The sequence below is a fragment of the Centruroides vittatus genome, unplaced genomic scaffold (genome assembly GCF_030686945.1).
Source record: "Centruroides vittatus isolate TY-2023 unplaced genomic scaffold, ASM3068694v2 contig_920, whole genome shotgun sequence".
Classification (NCBI taxonomy): Eukaryota; Metazoa; Arthropoda; class Arachnida; order Scorpiones; family Buthidae; genus Centruroides; species Centruroides vittatus.
The window spans coordinates 258,215-276,497 of record NW_027122607.1 but is presented as its reverse complement, the minus strand read 5'-3'; the positions used below and the strand labels follow the sequence as shown (position 1 = coordinate 276,497).

Here is an 18,283-nt window from a genome sequence, read left to right as displayed (position 1 = left end):
AATTAAAACACAAAAACAATAAATAAAAGACATAAATACTGTATAATAAAATAAAAATTGCATTTATTAGTTGCACACCATGAACTTCAGCATCTTAAACGTGGCTGCCAGATCTGCTACATGCGTACTGTGGATAAGTTCCTTTTTCACCTCAGTTGTCTCTTACTAGTGAGACTCTGTTGGTTCCATGCAGTTCTCAGATGCCATGATTAATAAGTAAAGGTTGTATTAGGTTAATTAGAAAGTATTTGCATATTTTTAACAATTGTTTTTACTTAACATACAGTAGATGTGTGATTTAATAATAACAGTTGTAAAATTTAACACATTATTGCTAATGTGAGACTGTATACTTTGTTTAGAAACTTATTTTAAACTTTTTACTTCACATTTTGTTTCAATAAAATCAAATTGAAATGTCTTCAGATGAAAAACATATAAGGCATATTATGCTTTAAGAGTTTCAGAAAGGATATAACACTGTACAAACAGTAAAAATTTCATAACATGTTCGGATAAGATGCTCTAAACTTTGAATGTATCAATTGGTTTAAAAAGTTCTGTTTAGGAAATTAAAGGATACAAAACATATGGGATGGTTACTGAATGATTTTTAACAATTTCTTCCTGCAATTTTTCTTCTTCAAAAGAAAAATTGCAGGAAGAACTTGTTAAAAATCATTGAGTAACACACAATACAGTATACACAACCAACCACACCAAAAAATAAGCATTTAAAACACAGTCATAATGCAAAAGCAAGAGACAACTCGGGCACACAATAGATGGCAGTTGCGCTTTCCATGCGTTATTTTAACTATATGCACAGTTTGAACTTTGAAGCATCATTCCTACTCTGAAGTGAATTTTTGTTGAATTTAGCATTTGAACTGAAGCATTTTTGAAACTAGAGTTTGAAGTATGATTATTTGAATCTCACTGTTTTATGTGGAATTTGCATGTATCAAATGCCACATATATTATATCGTTAATACTGTTAATTGTAAATTTTGATTTCATTAATTATAAGATTTAAAATATTTATTTTATTTAAAGAAATAAATATTTTTAACAGTTCATTTGCCTTTATCAGATTTAATATTTGAAACAAAAGTAAATATTCTAAACTATACTACAATTTAAATATTCTGTAGCAATAAGGTTATCATACCTTCAGTTTGCCAGATAGTCCTGGAATCACAGCAACATCTAGGTTGTGTATAGGATTGAGAAAATAAGGATTAAGTCCAGGATTTTTAAATGGTGAAAAAACACAAAAAATAATTAAATTCTTGAAAATTTGCAATGATATTTCTAATATTCAATGTTTTTTTTACAAGAATTCATACATTCTTGACCTAATGAAATATTTGTTTATATTTTATATAAACAATAAAAGTAGTAATTTAAATATTTTTTGTGATAAATGAAATTTATAATACTTAAAAGCAGAGCTTGGACAAGGGTGAGGCAAACGAAGAACTTGCCTCAGTTGAACAAGGGGAAAGGGTGCCATTAGGGTTGAACAAGGGGATGAAAATTAATAAATTGCAAAATAAAAAAATTAAAAAGTCAAATGTATCTCGCAATGTTCATCAAATACTTTAAGTACACTAATGATTTGTGTCGGACACCCTTGCTCGATACACACGTTTCCTCATATGATAGTACCCTAGTAAGCTTTATCTCTTAAATATCGAAATGATGTAAATTCTGTACAATTATCATTGAAAATAATCAATTTAAAAAAAAAAAAATCGGACAATGATGTTAATTCCAGACCTTAACACAGCTACTAGTTTAGATCTTTTAAAACAATTCATAAATAGTTTAGTTCGGTCCTATCCAAATTTAGAAATTGCATCGAGAACACTCCTAACTTTACACGTTACTGTAGCTTCTGGTGAAAATTTTTAGTTTACCGAAGTCTCTGTCGAAACATATTTAAGATCGTCACTTTCTCGGGAAAAATTGTCAAATATGGCAATTTTATCAATCCAACAGGAATTTACAAAAATTAATTTTGATAAAATAATTGATGAATTTGCAATCTTTGCTAAAAGCAAGAAAAATAAAACTTTAAAAAAATATTTTATATTGTGCATTTATTTATAGAGACAATTATTAAATTAAATTACTGAAAAATTTGTAATATTTAATTAATCTCAGGTGAAATAATTATTGTTTTTCTTTTGTTAATGTTGCTGTGATTTTATTTGTAATATGTGTGATTTTATGTTCCTACTACTGTTGCGCTATCACTGCATTCTGTGACTTTTTTATTTAATACTCATTAGAAATAAAAAACTATACGTGGGTGAAAATTAATCCTTTTGCCTCAAGTGAAAATACCTCTAGGTCAGTCTCTGCTTAAAAGATAAACACTAGTCAGCCATCATGATGATGTAATTTAGCACTATATCAGAAAAATTTAGTATAATTGCAGTCTGGCAACATTGCTGTGCTATGCAGTAATGACAGTGCACAGAATGATATCATCTATGTAATGTATCAGCATATGTAAAGTTGTGTATTTTCTATCTTTATCTTTATTGTCCAGAATAGATTTATCTTACACTTTTATATATAAGATTTCCATAAATCATATAGCTTCATAACATCATACACATTTAAATTCAATTGGACCCACCATGGGTCCACTTTTTAAAGCCATTTGGAGTGTGAAGCTATTCAAATCTGTGGGTTTATTTTTTAAAAACTAGATTTTGTTTGTATTGGTGTAAGTGGCCAGGGATTGTTAAATGAAAACCAAAAAAATTATTCTAGAAAAGTAACACAATAAGAAATGTGATGCAATAATTTACACAATTGCAATTTTGAATAAGTTGTTTACAGTAAATCACAGCACTGACTCAAGACAGTGGTGTAGCGAGGGGTGCAAGGGGATGTGTCATGCACCAGGCGCCACTTGCAGAGGGGTGCCCAAATGGTCTCCAAGACAAACTATATGTTTCTGGAGGGGGAGAGGGGTGCCAATAAAGTGTCAGGTGCCAGTTATGTTCGCTACGCTATAAGGAACCGAGTCCGAACGTTATTTTTATTTTATTATTATTTCCGTTTTATTATCTTTTGTTTGGGGTTTATGTTTATTTAGGACGAAGGTTCCCCACCACTCTCTTGTTAGTAATGAAAAATGAAGATAAAACAACTCACGGAGAAATAAGCGCCATAGGAAACATCTTGCGCACTTGCGCTGCCCGGCGGAAGTAACAGTCCGCAGAAAAAAAATGGAGGGGGGAGTCCCCACAATCACTAGTAGAGAAATACTTGATAAACCGTCTTAAACATCCCAGAAAATTATGATAAATATTTTGTAAACGGTTTATAAGCTTTGTCGGAAACTTAAAGCTGCCAGAACAGAAAGTTAATGTTAGCAACTAAGTATGTAAATAAGAGGAGTAACCCGGCTCAAGTGTGGCGTCACCTCACAGTATAAAACCCGTACGTTAACCGAAGAAGGAGAGGTGATTTCCAAACAGAGGTGATTTCCAAACCGAGGTGAATTCCAAATCGAGGCGACTTTGAGAGCGAGGTTAATTCGAAAGCGAAGTATTTTCTGATAGAAGTCCAGATTGATAATTGGATGATCCAAGGTGTTAAAGAAGAGTTCGATTGACAACATCGAAAGGATTGAGGAAATAGTTTTCTTCGTATAGTGAGGTGACGGATAGACGTTTAATTAGTAAGAGATTTTGTTCATAGTTTCTAAGTATTTGATTGTCGAATTTTCAAAGGGGAAATTAATATTAAGTTAAGCTAAGTAGCTAAGTTTATTGTCGGGTTGACTTGTTGATTTCGTTAATAAATTTTGTTTGGATTATTGACATTTGTATGTAGTACATTCTAGTTGCTAATTAAATATATTTGAACTTTTGATTTGACTTGGTATTTATCGTTATTATTACTAATCTTTCGGTGCACGCTTAAAAGCCCAGGCCTGGCAAACTAATCTCGAATCCGCGTAAAGTACCCGTTAGGTTAACGGAAGTTTTACCGACCGCAATTATAGTCGGTTTCCTAAGATACTAAAATTAAGTACTTTACAACGCCACTGACTCAAGACAACTTAATAGGCCTTCCATGACTTTCTGCTGGCTATTGCTTTACTCCTAATGGTGTTTACATACAACTATAAACATCTATCAGCCCAATTAACATTTCCAGGATTTATGTTATCTCTTTATTTATTTCAACCGTACTTTTGTCTTAAATATTTTAATGATTTCCTCTTTTTAGTTTTGCACTCATCCTCCTCTAAGAATTGGGTTCTCTAATTACCATCTTTGTTTTTCCAGACATTCTCTCCATTTTAAATCAATAATGCCATCTTTACAGTTGAAGATTTTCTTTATTGTAATTTTACTTGTTTTAAGAAGTTATGTAGAAAACTTATTTATTATGATGTCTTTTTAATCTTTTATTTAATATACATTTACACACACACACACACATATATATATATATGATACTCTCTCCATTAACTAGAACTCCAGCAACCAGCAAAAAAGTCAAAGAAATAATACCTTAAGTAAAAATTAAAATAAAATCAATTTCTAGCAGAAATGTAAGTTTAAACATGGCATGCCATGCTATGAGAAAATCCATACATAAAATACAAAATTACTTGTCTTTAAAGACAAGAAAGTAACCAAACATCATCACTAAAACCCCATACATTATAAAACTACAAGCCGACCAATGCCTTATAGATAACGGCTATAATTATTAAATTTATTAAGAGACGGAACCTAATGCCTCCCTCTAGTACCAATTCGTTTCGTGTAAAAAGTAAATAAATAACTTTCTATGCTTTCAAGTTTATAGAAACATCCAAATCATTCTTATGATTTAATTTATTTATTATCTGATCATTACTTATTATTTACCATATTTATAAAGTAATTATATTGCTTTTAATATTTAAGTGCAATCTATCAGTTCTATGTTATTTTTATTAGAACATTTTTAGATTTAAAAATTGTTAACAGATTTATTATATCTGCTCCAATGTTTGAATAAATCCAGGAGTGTTGTAATTTGTTTCCTCTAAACACATTTTTAAACACAATCATTCTTTCAAATAATTAGCATAGTATCTATAAATTGAAGATTACCTTATTTAAAACAATGCAAATAAGAGATCTTGTTTTAAACTTTAGTTAACTGGAAATAGAATTTGAAATCTTGGGCAATCTTTAAATGGTTTAAAAAATGTAAACCATTAAATGGTTTAAATGGTTTTAAAATGGTTTAAATGGTTTAAAATGGTTTAAACCATTTGTCTACAATGATAGATCAGTAGAATGGTGTAAACAAAATGAAGTTTGACAGCTATCCTGCACATTTTCCTGCATGTTTAATACTGAAAATTTGCATTTACAGTATTAAACAAAAATATATTTATCGCTATTCTGATTACAAAATTCTTTTATATTGCTTTAAATATTAAATTATCATTCAAGTGTTATATTTTAATGCATAAACTTAGATTTGTTTAAATAAAAACTAATATCTCTATTATTTAGGTGTATTTTTACATATAATGGCTGATACATTAGGAAGTGTTGGTGTAATAATATCTGCTATTTTAATGAATCAATTTGGATGGATGATTGCTGATCCTATTTGTTCAATGTTTATAGCTACATTGATTGGTGTTAGGTAATTATTAACATAATTATTATTATAAAATACAATTATTTAGATAAAATAATGTTTTTAACTTGATTTTTATTGCTATTACATTTTTAATAGTTTAAAGCTTATTAATTTGTTCTCAATTTTCTGAAACCGTCTTTTCTAATTTCCTATGATTCTCAAACACAAATTGTGCAACTATTTAAACACTTGGCGTTTTTCCATCTTTATTTATCCTCCGACGAAGCCTGTTTTTTAAAAAGTGTATTCAGAATCTCGCTGACAAATATAGAAAAATCGGAAAATTTAAGACAAATGTAAAAAACGCATCATCTTTATACACGTGTATACCTTTAAAGTTGATAAAGAATCTAATGTTGACCGAGGAGGGGCATTGCCCGAAACGTGTGTTAATACTCGTATCGGCTAAATAAAGATGGAAAAACGCCAAGTGTTTAAATAGTAGCACGATTTGTGTTTGAGAATCGTAAAAGCTTATTAAATTTAATACAATATAACAAGTTAATTGACTACCTTTAGTTTACATTGTTCTATATCTATATATTTAATCAGTCAAGTTATGGCCCAATGAATCCAGTGTTATTATTTGATTAGTTTGTAAAGATTCCAAATAATAGAAAACTGTAGCATTTGTAGCATGTGTTAAGATTTAAGTATTTAATTTAAAATATAATTTATATATTTTTTGTTACACATTTTAGTGTGCTGCCACTTTTAAGAGATTCTATATATATTTTGATGCAAAGAACTCCAAAAGAATTAGAAAAGGTGCTTCCTAGCTGTTATCAAAGGGTAAGTAGTATATGTTAATGAAATATAATTGGGATTCACTCTTAAATAAATTAAATATTAGAATAATAAATTACTAAACACTGGAAAGAATTTTCATCTGATGAACTAAATACTTGAAATAAAATTTATAAAATTAATGTGTAAAATAGTAGTACTAAAATAAGATACTTTCAGTACAATCTGAAAAATTTGTATAACAATATAATAAAATTTATTCTATAAAAGTTTTTTAAGTGTGAACATTTCAAAAGAAGATATTCAATTTGATAAAATATTAAATAAATAATATTAAAGTGTAAGACACATACAAACTAAAAATCAAAAACTCATACAAAATACATCATCTCACTTTTCGGCAATATTTTAATGCAAACTAACATTTTTGACCTACTTGATAATCTTCGTCAGGCCTATATAAATTTTTATTTTAATTAATAAATCCTGTATTTAGAAAACAATATTATATTGTTTTGTTTATTTATTTCACACAAAATAGTTCAAAAAAGACAGGAAGAATGTTTTCCAAATAATAAACCTACTCTTATTAAAAATACAAAACAAGCTGTTACAAAATATAATAATTTAGATATATAAAATTAGATTAAAAACCACATTATTATAACAAAAATATATACATAAAAGTTAAAAAATATGTATATATACAGTTGTCCCTTGATAGTCCGACGTTTTGTGATCCGACATGCTCGGTAGTCCGACGCACCTCCCGTCAAGGTCACCATAGTCCTCGTCTTCAAAGTGTGAGCACAGTATGTACATATTTACATATGTACATAATTAATCTACCTACGTTGTAGCATTTAGTTATAATGTTTATAAATTATTGTACATACTGTATTATTTATGTCTATACATACTGTATGTACATTTATTGGCTTCCATATTTCTTTTAATACGTGGTACGATCCAAAAGTTCGGGGACTGCAGTAATCTACGACAACAAAAGCATGTATTTGAAGTTACAGCGTACGAAATGGATTCTACCAAACCACTTCTACGTGTTCAGGTTAATTTCACCCACGTCATGTGATTAAACCGCGAGTGCTGCTGTTTTTCCCGGAGATAGTTACCTTTGTTCTGCGACGTAATAAAAGTGAAGTTTCAAGAACAACCTCCAACGTTTTGACTTCGCTGTGGTAGAATCACCGTACACCTTTCTTAGCAATTTTAAAGTCTCCGTAGGCATTTTACCTAAATGCTGACAAAATTTAATGTTGGAGGTTGTTCTTGAAACTCCACTTTTATTACGTCGCAGAACAAAGGTAACTATCTCCGGAAAAAAACAGCAGCACTCGCAGTTTAATCACATGACGTGGGTGAAATTAACCTGAACACGTAGAGGTGGTTTGGTAGAATCCATTTCGTACGCTGTAACTTCAAATACATGCTTTTGTTGTCATAGATTACTGCAGTCCCCGAACTTTTGGATCGTACCACGTAAACATGTTTTAGTTAACCGAAATGGGTGTTTCATTTCCATATTGACCTAGGCAGCATGTTACTCATAACATGTAGGAATATTATAGGCTACTGCTAGCAAAACAATGCCAAATATGTAATCACTTTCGGTAATCCGGACACTTTTGGTAATCTGACACCCCTTTGGTCTCATACCTGTCAGATTATCAAGGAACAACTATATACATATTAATATACAGCACAAATGAACCTCTCAAAATGGACTAAAGCATAAAAAATAGTCTGAAAGATTCTGATCTGAAAAAAAAGTGCCTGAATAAACTAAGAACAGAAATTAGAGAGAGTAATATGTGAGTTATTTGAAATTGTTTTTAATGGAACAAAAATTAAAACTATTAATTGTAAAATTGAATGTATTAGAGAAATTAATTACAAATAATTTCATAGGTAATGCAATTAGAAGGTGTTTACAGTGTTCAAGAACCTCATTTCTGGACTTTATGTAGTGATGTATATATTGGAACTCTGAAATTGGAAGTAGCTCCAGATGCAGATGCCAGATATATTGTTAGCCAAACACACAATATATTTACTCAGGTAAAATCCTTTCTAGATTTGTTTCGATTGTCATTCATTTTAAAATGTGTGTCGAATTAATCGTAATTTTTTTATAGGCCGAAGTTCGTCAGTTATATGTACAGTTAGACTATACGCGGTTATGAATCGTGTACGAGTATCCGGAAGACGTTTCTTCTTAATTTACTAAACGATATCACTATTTTAAATTGTAACAGTTATTATATTGGCGGTTTCTTTTCGTTCATTTAAAATTTTTATTCAATTCCTGGTGCCAAAGATTTTATCTAATGGGTTTCCTCGAATCAAATCTAGGAGAAACACATGCAACATTTTCCTACAGACATTGTACTCTTCTTTTTTTTTGTACATTCCTATAACACGTGACCAATTCTATTTATTATTTTATTCTTATGAAGTAAAAGCAATATTTTTATATCTTCATTACTATTTGTTATATTAGTATTTTAAACCAGGACTGGATAATTATTTTGTATGTGATACTTGATACTATACAAATGGAAATGGAAAGATGTAAATAAAATAAAATTGAGATACAAACTCGTACTTAATATATTGCCCAGATGGGATTTGTGAAGAATTAGAATTATGACATCAAAGACTTCAGTAATAGTGAAAGTTTTCCTTTATTTTCTTACTATTTAAAATATGTTTTTATAATTTACTGTTATGAACTGTCCGACGGTGATGGATAAATCCTCGGTTATTACAATTGTTCACTTATAAGAGTCTATCGTTTTTTTGTAATCGAAATATCGAAACTGATCTAAGAACAACGGCAACAATTTTACTTTCTCGAAAAATTATTTAGTGAAACCTGCTCGAGATGTAAAAAATAAAAATAGATTTCACGATAAACAATCAAAAAGATTTATATAGTTGCGTCGGTTTTAACGAAATTCATCTTGTACAGGTTTCATTACATTTGAGAATTAATGTTGGCAATGTAGACATTTTTCAAAAGTTGTTAATAAATCAAGATCATTGATTTTTAAAATGGTATATTAAATCTAGGAGTCATTGTTCAGTTCATTTAAAACACATTCATTTTTATAATAAAATAAATATAACTTTATTTAGAATAATAAACTTTTTATATAAGTTTTTAGAGATTTTAACGTTTGCTTTTTATATTTATTAGATTTTTATTTATTATTTTTTTTACTTTATCTGTATTTTATCACGGAATTCGTGGGATTACACGCTTGAAATTTTCTGTCTTGTTTAGAATATAATGTAAATTTCGTTCGAATTTTCAAAAACACCTGCGATTTTGAAAATTTTGTTTTTAAAATACGGAACAAGTTTTAGGTTTATACATAATTTTATTTGAATATAGCAAAATGAAACGATAACCTTTTAAAAAGATGTTAGAATATCTACACCGGAGAACAGTACAGTTTCACGTATCTAAAAGCCTTTTACCGGTGCGCGTATCGTCACTCTAAACCTGTAACTTCAGAGTGATGATACGCGCACCGGTAAAAGGCCTTTAGATACGCGAAACTATAACCTTTTAAATTTCATATAATGATAAAAATGAATAGTTTTAAATAAATACAAAACAAGTTTGAGTTCTAACTTGTGTGCTTCATTTCATTTAATTTTACAATATTATTTTATATTGTAATCTGATAAATCTTGAATATTTAGTAATTGAATTTTGATTAACAATTTAAATAAAATGTAAATGTTGTATATACATTATAATTTTCTATTTAGGCTTTTGGTTGTCTTGCACAGTCCAAATTATAAATTTCTGATTTAGCAATAGTCAAAATATTAAATAATTTGTAAAATACATAAAAAAAATCCATAAAAGGAAACACGACAGGAAAAAACTTTTCCTTATGTTCTACATATCTCTCATCTCTTATCTTAATCACTTACTAAAATAAGTTTTTTTTTTACATAATGATGACATTAAAAATACTAAATGTTATTTATATTGAGAATAAGATAACTTATTTCCAAATTAATAAGTGATTAATATCTATAAACTCTCTTATATTATAATCAGTCACCTTAATGTACTTTCATAATAAACTATTAATATTACATATAAATTTTCAGTTTACTAAAGTAAGACACATTGTAGAAAAGATTGAAATTATTTTTGTTACTGGAAAAATGATTCTCTCCGTAATGGCCGACGTTAGCACGATAAGAAAGCTTTATTCGCTTCGCCGAATATTGTGACATTCCTTTATTTTCGAAGAAAAAAATCTTAGTTATCGGGGATCACTGTTTTATAGAACAGGAAAATTCCAACAAGAGAATGAATGTTAAACACCTGTTAGGTTAACAAAACAGATTTTATTTCATCTATTACATTCAACTTTGTTTTTGCTTTAAAAAATAAAATATTTTTTTTTGCCTCGTAGATTTCAATGATGATAATTTCGAAAAAATTTGAAATCTATTCTTACATTTATCTAAATAAAATAGCATATTATAAAAATAGTTAAACAGAAAAAGTATTTTACTAAATCAAGCAACAAGTAATGTCTATTTTTAGTTTTTTTAGTCTATTGTACACACACACACATACACAACAACAGAACGTAATACTTTCTACGGTAAATATTCGACCTCGAAATTGCGGCACGAATTAGCGTATCTTTTATTTTAATTTATTCGGTTATCGATATTTTACACAAAATTATTTGCTCTTATTAACAATATAACAATTAATTGGTTTTAAGTTAAATAAAGTAAAATTTGTAAGCATTTTTTTTTTTTTTTGTTAATTTGTTTAATTACTGGAATTAAATATTTGACTGGCAATTTAAAGTTACCAAATTTCCAACTCAATTTTGACTAGCAACCTTTGGAAAAAGGTTTACCATTGATTTACATAAAACAAATAACAGTATTTATGTTTTATATTTAAATAATAATAATAATAATAATAATAATAATAATACTCTCCCGTGGTCACCACCTGGTCGTGGTGGGAGAGCCCAGTAATTTTACTGATCCATAGGGCAATGCAGGCTGGAGCATAAGCTCCTGGTAGGGACACCCATGCCAGTAAGGTCTATGGGGAGAAATGAAGCTAAGAGTGACCACACCCACATTCTGTGGAGATATTTATTATGGTAATAACTAGATCAAAGTGTGATACCGGCTCGGACGTCGCCCGGGTTAACAAGGTCCGCGTTCGTGGGTTAGGCAGAGGCTCACGTTCGAAAAATAGGCCACAGTCTCCCTTGGTTACCGGTGGCGAAAGCAGCACCGGCCCAAGCATGGCTACTGCAATGCCCTCAACAGATGTGAGGAACAAACTCAGCCTTGGTGTTTCTGTGGCAATGCATCCACAGACCACAAAGGCTGGAAAACCACGCCAACGGATGAAATGGACAGTAGAAATGAACAAGTTTATCATCCGTAGTTACTACACCATCACAAAACTTGAAACAAACATGACAGCATACAGACAACAACTACACCATAGATTCACACAACAGTATCCTCACCTCACTGTCACCGAACAAAGGGTTGTTGATCAAAAAAGAACAATTATACACAACAACCTTATTCCACAAACAACACTTGAACTTATCAAACAACAGGTTGCTGATCAAATACATCAACAGACAGAAACATCTAACATTAATGAAGATCATGTAACCTGTCAGGATAATCCAGCAACAAGCATTGATAATAACACACATATAACAATTACCACTAATGATACTACAGACATTTCCTCATCCATCACTGATAACATAGACATGGATTTAGTTAATATGCTCTCACTTATATTTCAGGAAACACTCACTAAATATACAGGCACAGATCCCACACAACGACCACGAATACCAAAAATCAACACGTCGAAGGAAGTAGGAAAAACACTAAATTACGTAAACACTCACTTACTACCACACTACATTCATTCAGTTTCTACACTCGCAGACATTCATACATTAGTTTATGCTGGAGCAGTCACAGTAGTGACACACCATGGGCTGAAAGTACAATCACAGACAAACACACAGAAAACAAAATTCTATCACAAGCCTGCCTGGCAGAGAAGAATAGAAATACAAATAAATGACATTAGACAGCAATTAGGCAAGCTGACACAATACACTAAAAACAACATAACACCCAAATTAAGGAAACAACTCAAAAACATTTTCAAGAAAATAAAAACACACACAAAACATGAACATCACAACACACACATTACAGAATACATTGATACACTAAAACAAAAACTTGCTGCCAAAGCACGTAGACTCAAACGATACAAAACATGTACACTACGAAAACAACAAAATAAATTATTTACAAACAATGAAAAACTCTTTTACAGACAAATCAATAACAAAGCAAACACTGTTACACAGCACAGTGGCACACCAACAGAAGAAGAACTCACAACATATTGGTCTTCTCTTTGGTCCAGTGCTGTCACGCATAATGCTGATGCAGGCTGGATCGAGGAGGAGAACAGAAACTTGCACAACATACCAACTATGCCCTGTGTTGAAATAAGCATACATGATTTCCAATACACTGTTAACAGAACACACAACTGGAAGACACCTGGTGTAGACAACATTCACAATTTCTGGTACAAAAAGTTTACATCACTGCACCAGGAACTAGCTAAACATCTAACACACATCATCATCAATCCACAAGACATGCCAAATTTTCTTACCCAGGGCATCACCTACATGAAACCTAAAAACAACAATACCACAGACCCCACACAATACAGACCAATTACATGTCTTCCAACACTCTACAAATTATTGACATCCTGTATTGCAAACAAAATATACAAACACGTTGAAGAACACGACATTCTAACAGAACAGCAAAAAGGTTGTCGTAGAAACCACAGGGGATGCAAAGAACAGTTACTCATAGATTCAGTCATTCTACGGCAAGCACACAAACAACACAGAAACATACACATGGCATATATAGACTACAGAAAAGCATTCGACAGTGTTCCACACAGTTGGCTGCTACATATTCTACACATGTACAAAATACATCCATCACTCATTGCATTCTTTCAAAACACTATGCAGCACTGGAGAACAACACTACATCTCAGGGTTAGTAACACTTCCATACAAACAAACCAAATTTTTATTAGGCGAGGAATATTTCAAGGAGATTCCTTGAGTCCTCTCTGGTTCTGCTTAGCCCTGAACCCATTATCCAACATGTTAAACAACACGCAATATGGTTACAATATCAGACACGAAAAAACAACACAGTTTACACTGTCACATCTCATGTACATGGATGACATAAAACTTTATGCATCCACACAAAAACAACTTCATCAACTCCTACAAATCACACATTCATACACCAAGGACATACAAATGGAATTTGGCCTAGATAAATGCAAAACAGTTCACATAGAAAAAGCAATCCTGAAGAAAGAAGATTTTGCACTTGGAAATGGAGACATTATTGAATCCATGGAAGAGGGCGAGTTCTACAAGTATTTAGGATTCCAACAGGCCAAACTAACAGAACATACACAAATAAAGCAAAGATTAATTAAAGAATACCAAAGTAGGTTAAATGCTATTCTCAGAACACAATTAAATGCAAAACACACAGTTAAAGCAATAAACACATATGTCATCCCAGTACTCACATATTCTTTTGGAGTTATACATTGGACTCACACAGATCTCGAGCAACTCCAAAGGAAAACAAGAACAACACTTACTAAGCATAAACAACATCATCCTAAATCTGCCACAGAAAGATTAACCCTTCCACGTAAAGATGGCGGACGTGGCCTGATTGACATAGTTAACCTTCACTACAAACAAATACAGTCACTGCGAGAGTTTTTCTACAAGAAACAAGAAACATCACAATTACATAAAGCAGTAACTCTAGCAGACTCGAATAACACACCATTAAACTTACACTCACATCATATGGACACAACACAACATATAAAAAGCATAGACACCATTAAGCAATCGTGGGCTCGAAAGGCACTCCATGGCAGGCATCCTTACGATCTGGCCCAGGATTTTGTTGACAAAACTGCGTCAAACAGCTGGTTAGCTCGGGGATGCCTCTTTGGGGAGACGGAAGGATTCATGATTGCCATACAGGATCAGGTCATAAATACTAAAAACTACAGAAAACACATACTCAAAGATGCAACACTCACAAATGACACATGCAGAAAATGTCACATCATGCCAGAAACTATACAACACATCACCTCTGGTTGCAAGCTCTTGGCACAGACAGATTATTTACACAGACATAACCAAGTAGCAAATATAATACACCAAGAGCTTGCAAAGAAACACAAATTAGTAGACATCCACGAACCATACTACAAATACATTCCACAGACAGTATTGGAAAACAACACACACAAAATGTACTACGACAGAGCCATAATCACAGATAAAACAATTTACCACAACAGACCAGACATCACACTCGTCGACAAACACAATAAAATCACATACATTATAGACATATCCATTCCAAACACCCACAATATACAAAACGCATGCACTGAAAAAATTAGCAAGTACACAGAACTCGCCCAGGAAATAAGGCATCTGTGGAGGATGGATAGGGTGCTTATTGTACCTGTTGTTCTCTCCTCTACAGGTGTCATACCACACACACTACACACAAGCCTGGGCACATTAGAATTGAATAGAAACACATACATGACACTACAGAAGGCCACTATATTGAATACATGTCATATTGTGAGAAAATTCCTGAATACAGACACACACACTGATACACTTCTTTAATTTCTGTTTTGGTTACTATGCCTTGACTTTGGTCCGGCATAGTACACAGCCACCGGTGTTAACCGAGTATATCTCACTTAACCCAACATAATAATAAAATGGAAATAAGATAATTTTTTTTTTATAAATTTTGAATGAAAATTTTGACATTTTAATTTATGGATTATTTTATAAGGTAAGCAACATTAATTACTATGGATTATTTTCTCCATAGTAATTAATTAATTTTTCTTATAGTTAAATTTATAGATATTTATCTCCTTATATTCAAATGTTAAGTAAAATAAATGTTAAAAATTTGTTTTGATGTAAGTTTTTCTCTACTTGGAAGATTTTTATATTTTATACATACGAAGATATAATTTTTAGGTTAATGTTACCTATGGTTCCAAGATGGCGGCTCGTCTCTGATTCCAGCAAATAGAAGAAGGGAAACAGTGGGGACGCACGTTCCAACCTAACCTAACCTATTCTAATAAATTACCATAATTATTACCAACAAAATTATTAGAATAGGTTAGAACGTGCGCCCCCACTGTTTCCTCGCTGGAATCAGACGAGCCGCCATCTTGGAACCATAGGTAACATTAACCAATTTTTATACCTAAAAATTAACGAAATGATCAAATACATCAAAAATATTAAAAGAAGTGTATATATATTATAAAGAAGTAAATAATAACTGAATTTACGAAATTTCCTATCGAAAACAAAATGCATTTCGATCGATATATTCAGTAAAATTGCAAAAACGTTAACGAATATCTATTATTAACGTAAACAATTGAAGACAAAGAGGTAGATGTATAAAAGATTTTGATAATTTTTCTGCATTGCAGCCGTAAATGTGGCAAAGAAAAGTAAAATCGCTAACGAGTGACGAGGGGTCGACGAACTTTACCCGGTCACTAATAATAATAACACGTAGTTTGATGAGAGGCGGCCATTAGTATCGATGTTCATTCAATGATGCGAGTCCTTGGAGATTTTTACGGATTCGTGTCCTAGATGAATGTCCTTGACACCTTTAGCTCGTTAGCAAAATTGTTCCCATCCAGACATATTAATTCGCAAGATAATTTAAAACTCCCCCAGAAGGGATACTTTCTCACAAGTTGGTAAATAAGTCGTGAGAAAAGTGCAAAAACTCTCACAGTTTCATTTGTCATTCCTCTGGACTGGATCACGAAATGACGTAATGATAAAAAATATAAACCGTTTCGATGTAACACGCATTTCTGTGTTACTTGTTACGGGAATTAATTAACAAATACAAGTTTTAGAACATCTTAATCCTTCGGTCATGGCCTAAGGATTAAGTATTTATTTGTTTTTAAATTAATAAGAATAATAATAATAATTTTAAAGGTTTTATAGAGAAGCGTTATTCGAATAAAAATTGAAAAGAGCTTACAAAAAAAAGCGAAACTTGTTCAATTGTGGGGTTAAATAACAATGAGGATCGAACTCTTCAAATAGCATTTGGTCGTAGAAGCGAATCCGATAGGCAATAAAGAAGCCAAAACCGGATGTAAGTAGGTCAAGGTATGGCGTTGGGCGACGTCTTTCGCTTAATAAGAAATTCCATCCGAATCTCCACTTCCATCCTCTTTCCCCGCCCCGCTTTACTCGATGACGTCACAACGGCCGCAGCCGTGACCTTGGCGCTGCGGGCACAAAACGGCGGAAGGACGTCGTCGACGCGGGTCAAGGTTGACCACCGGAAGAGGATGTACGGGGGGGGGGCGATAATCCCTCGCGGATAATAGTCTCCGTTAAGTAAGTAAAATCGGGTCGGATAATAATTAAAAGTTGCAAGCGCTTCCCCTAGTTGCCTAATTGATATTTAACGCGAGTTGTTTGTCGGTGGCACTCGTTCCGAATAAAGAAAAAGAAAAAGAAAAATTATTCTCGTTTATTAACTTAATTTTATATTTGAAGCCACCCTTTCATAAACACTTACGTATCGAATAATAATAAATGGTGGCAGATCGAGCGCTTTTTCGGAAATTATTTAAGAGCGAAACCTGGTTTATGTTAAAATTTCTTAATGTTACGAGTGCTTCTGCATGCCCCGAGAGAAAAAATTGATCCTTTTGTTTTAGGATGGTCATTTGCCTCCAGGAAAGATGGTGCATTCGATTTCTCTTACAAATTACCGTCTTCGTCGTGACTAAAATGCAAAATTCCGAAATTACCATAACCACTTCTTTGTAAACCGTGTTAGTTTCTACCATTCGAATCCATAAATCTTCTCCGGTAACTAGAATATAAGGAGGAAATTTGTTGTTTACGTGTTACATTAATTCTCTTCCATAAAATTGAAATTTTCATTCCAGTTATTTACGTAACAGCGAGAAATTTCGAGATTTCATTCGATAAAATCGGAAAAAGCGACGATATTTCAACACGCAGATAAGCATCTAACAATATATATATATATTTTTTTTCCCGAATTTTTTCCCTCCAAACAAAACGAATTTCTCGCCACTGTTATTCTATATATAAAACGAGTTACACTCCATCTGTTATATTTTCGAATATATCCTCTTAAATGCGGTGGCGCTTTATCCTACGAGCAATTTCCCGTGTCTCCACAAACAGGGGACTCCGATGCCGCTGCTTAAACGTAGAATTATTAAAATCCGAACGGAAGAATAAAGAAAAATTTAATTATTCGCCTGCTAAAAACTATAATTAGCCTAACTGTCGAAGAGAAAAATTCGTAACCCCGCGGCAGAATGACGCACACTAATCGCGAAAATATCAATTTGCGAAACATCGACCTAAGAGGAATTTAAAAAACGAGGACAATCTCAAGTCCAAATAATGTAAATATTTAAATTAGAGTTTTTACACTTATTCAGTTTCCCTCAGGAGACAATGTCGAGGAAACCATTCGCCTAACGACGCGAAGGTTCGATTTTAGAGAAAGTCATCCCCCGAGACACACAGGAAAATTCTACGATTATTAATAATTACCCGTCCTCACCCTC

At 32.0% G+C, this 18,283-nt stretch overlaps 1 protein-coding gene and 1 long non-coding RNA gene across 2 annotated transcripts in view; one reads left to right on the top strand and one right to left on the bottom strand.

The window, feature by feature from the left end:
• Nucleotides 1-9,514, top strand: part of ZnT86D (zinc transporter 86D) — a 39,339-nt gene extending 29,825 nt beyond the window's left edge. Inside the window, exons 8-11 of the mRNA XM_067281457.1 lie at nucleotides 5,547-5,682; nucleotides 6,381-6,471; nucleotides 8,356-8,505; nucleotides 8,583-9,514. Coding sequence (XP_067137558.1) covers nucleotides 5,547-5,682; nucleotides 6,381-6,471; nucleotides 8,356-8,505; nucleotides 8,583-8,630 — 425 coding nt within the window. The 3' untranslated portion in view covers nucleotides 8,631-9,514. The remainder of the gene's footprint in view (nucleotides 1-5,546; nucleotides 5,683-6,380; nucleotides 6,472-8,355; nucleotides 8,506-8,582) is intronic.
• The window catches only part of LOC136984470 (uncharacterized), a 103,891-nt gene continuing 92,750 nt past the window's right edge, over nucleotides 7,143-18,283 (bottom strand). The window contains exon 3 of the long non-coding RNA XR_010882192.1: nucleotides 7,143-7,220. This is a non-coding gene — a long non-coding RNA (uncharacterized lncRNA). The remainder of the gene's footprint in view (nucleotides 7,221-18,283) is intronic.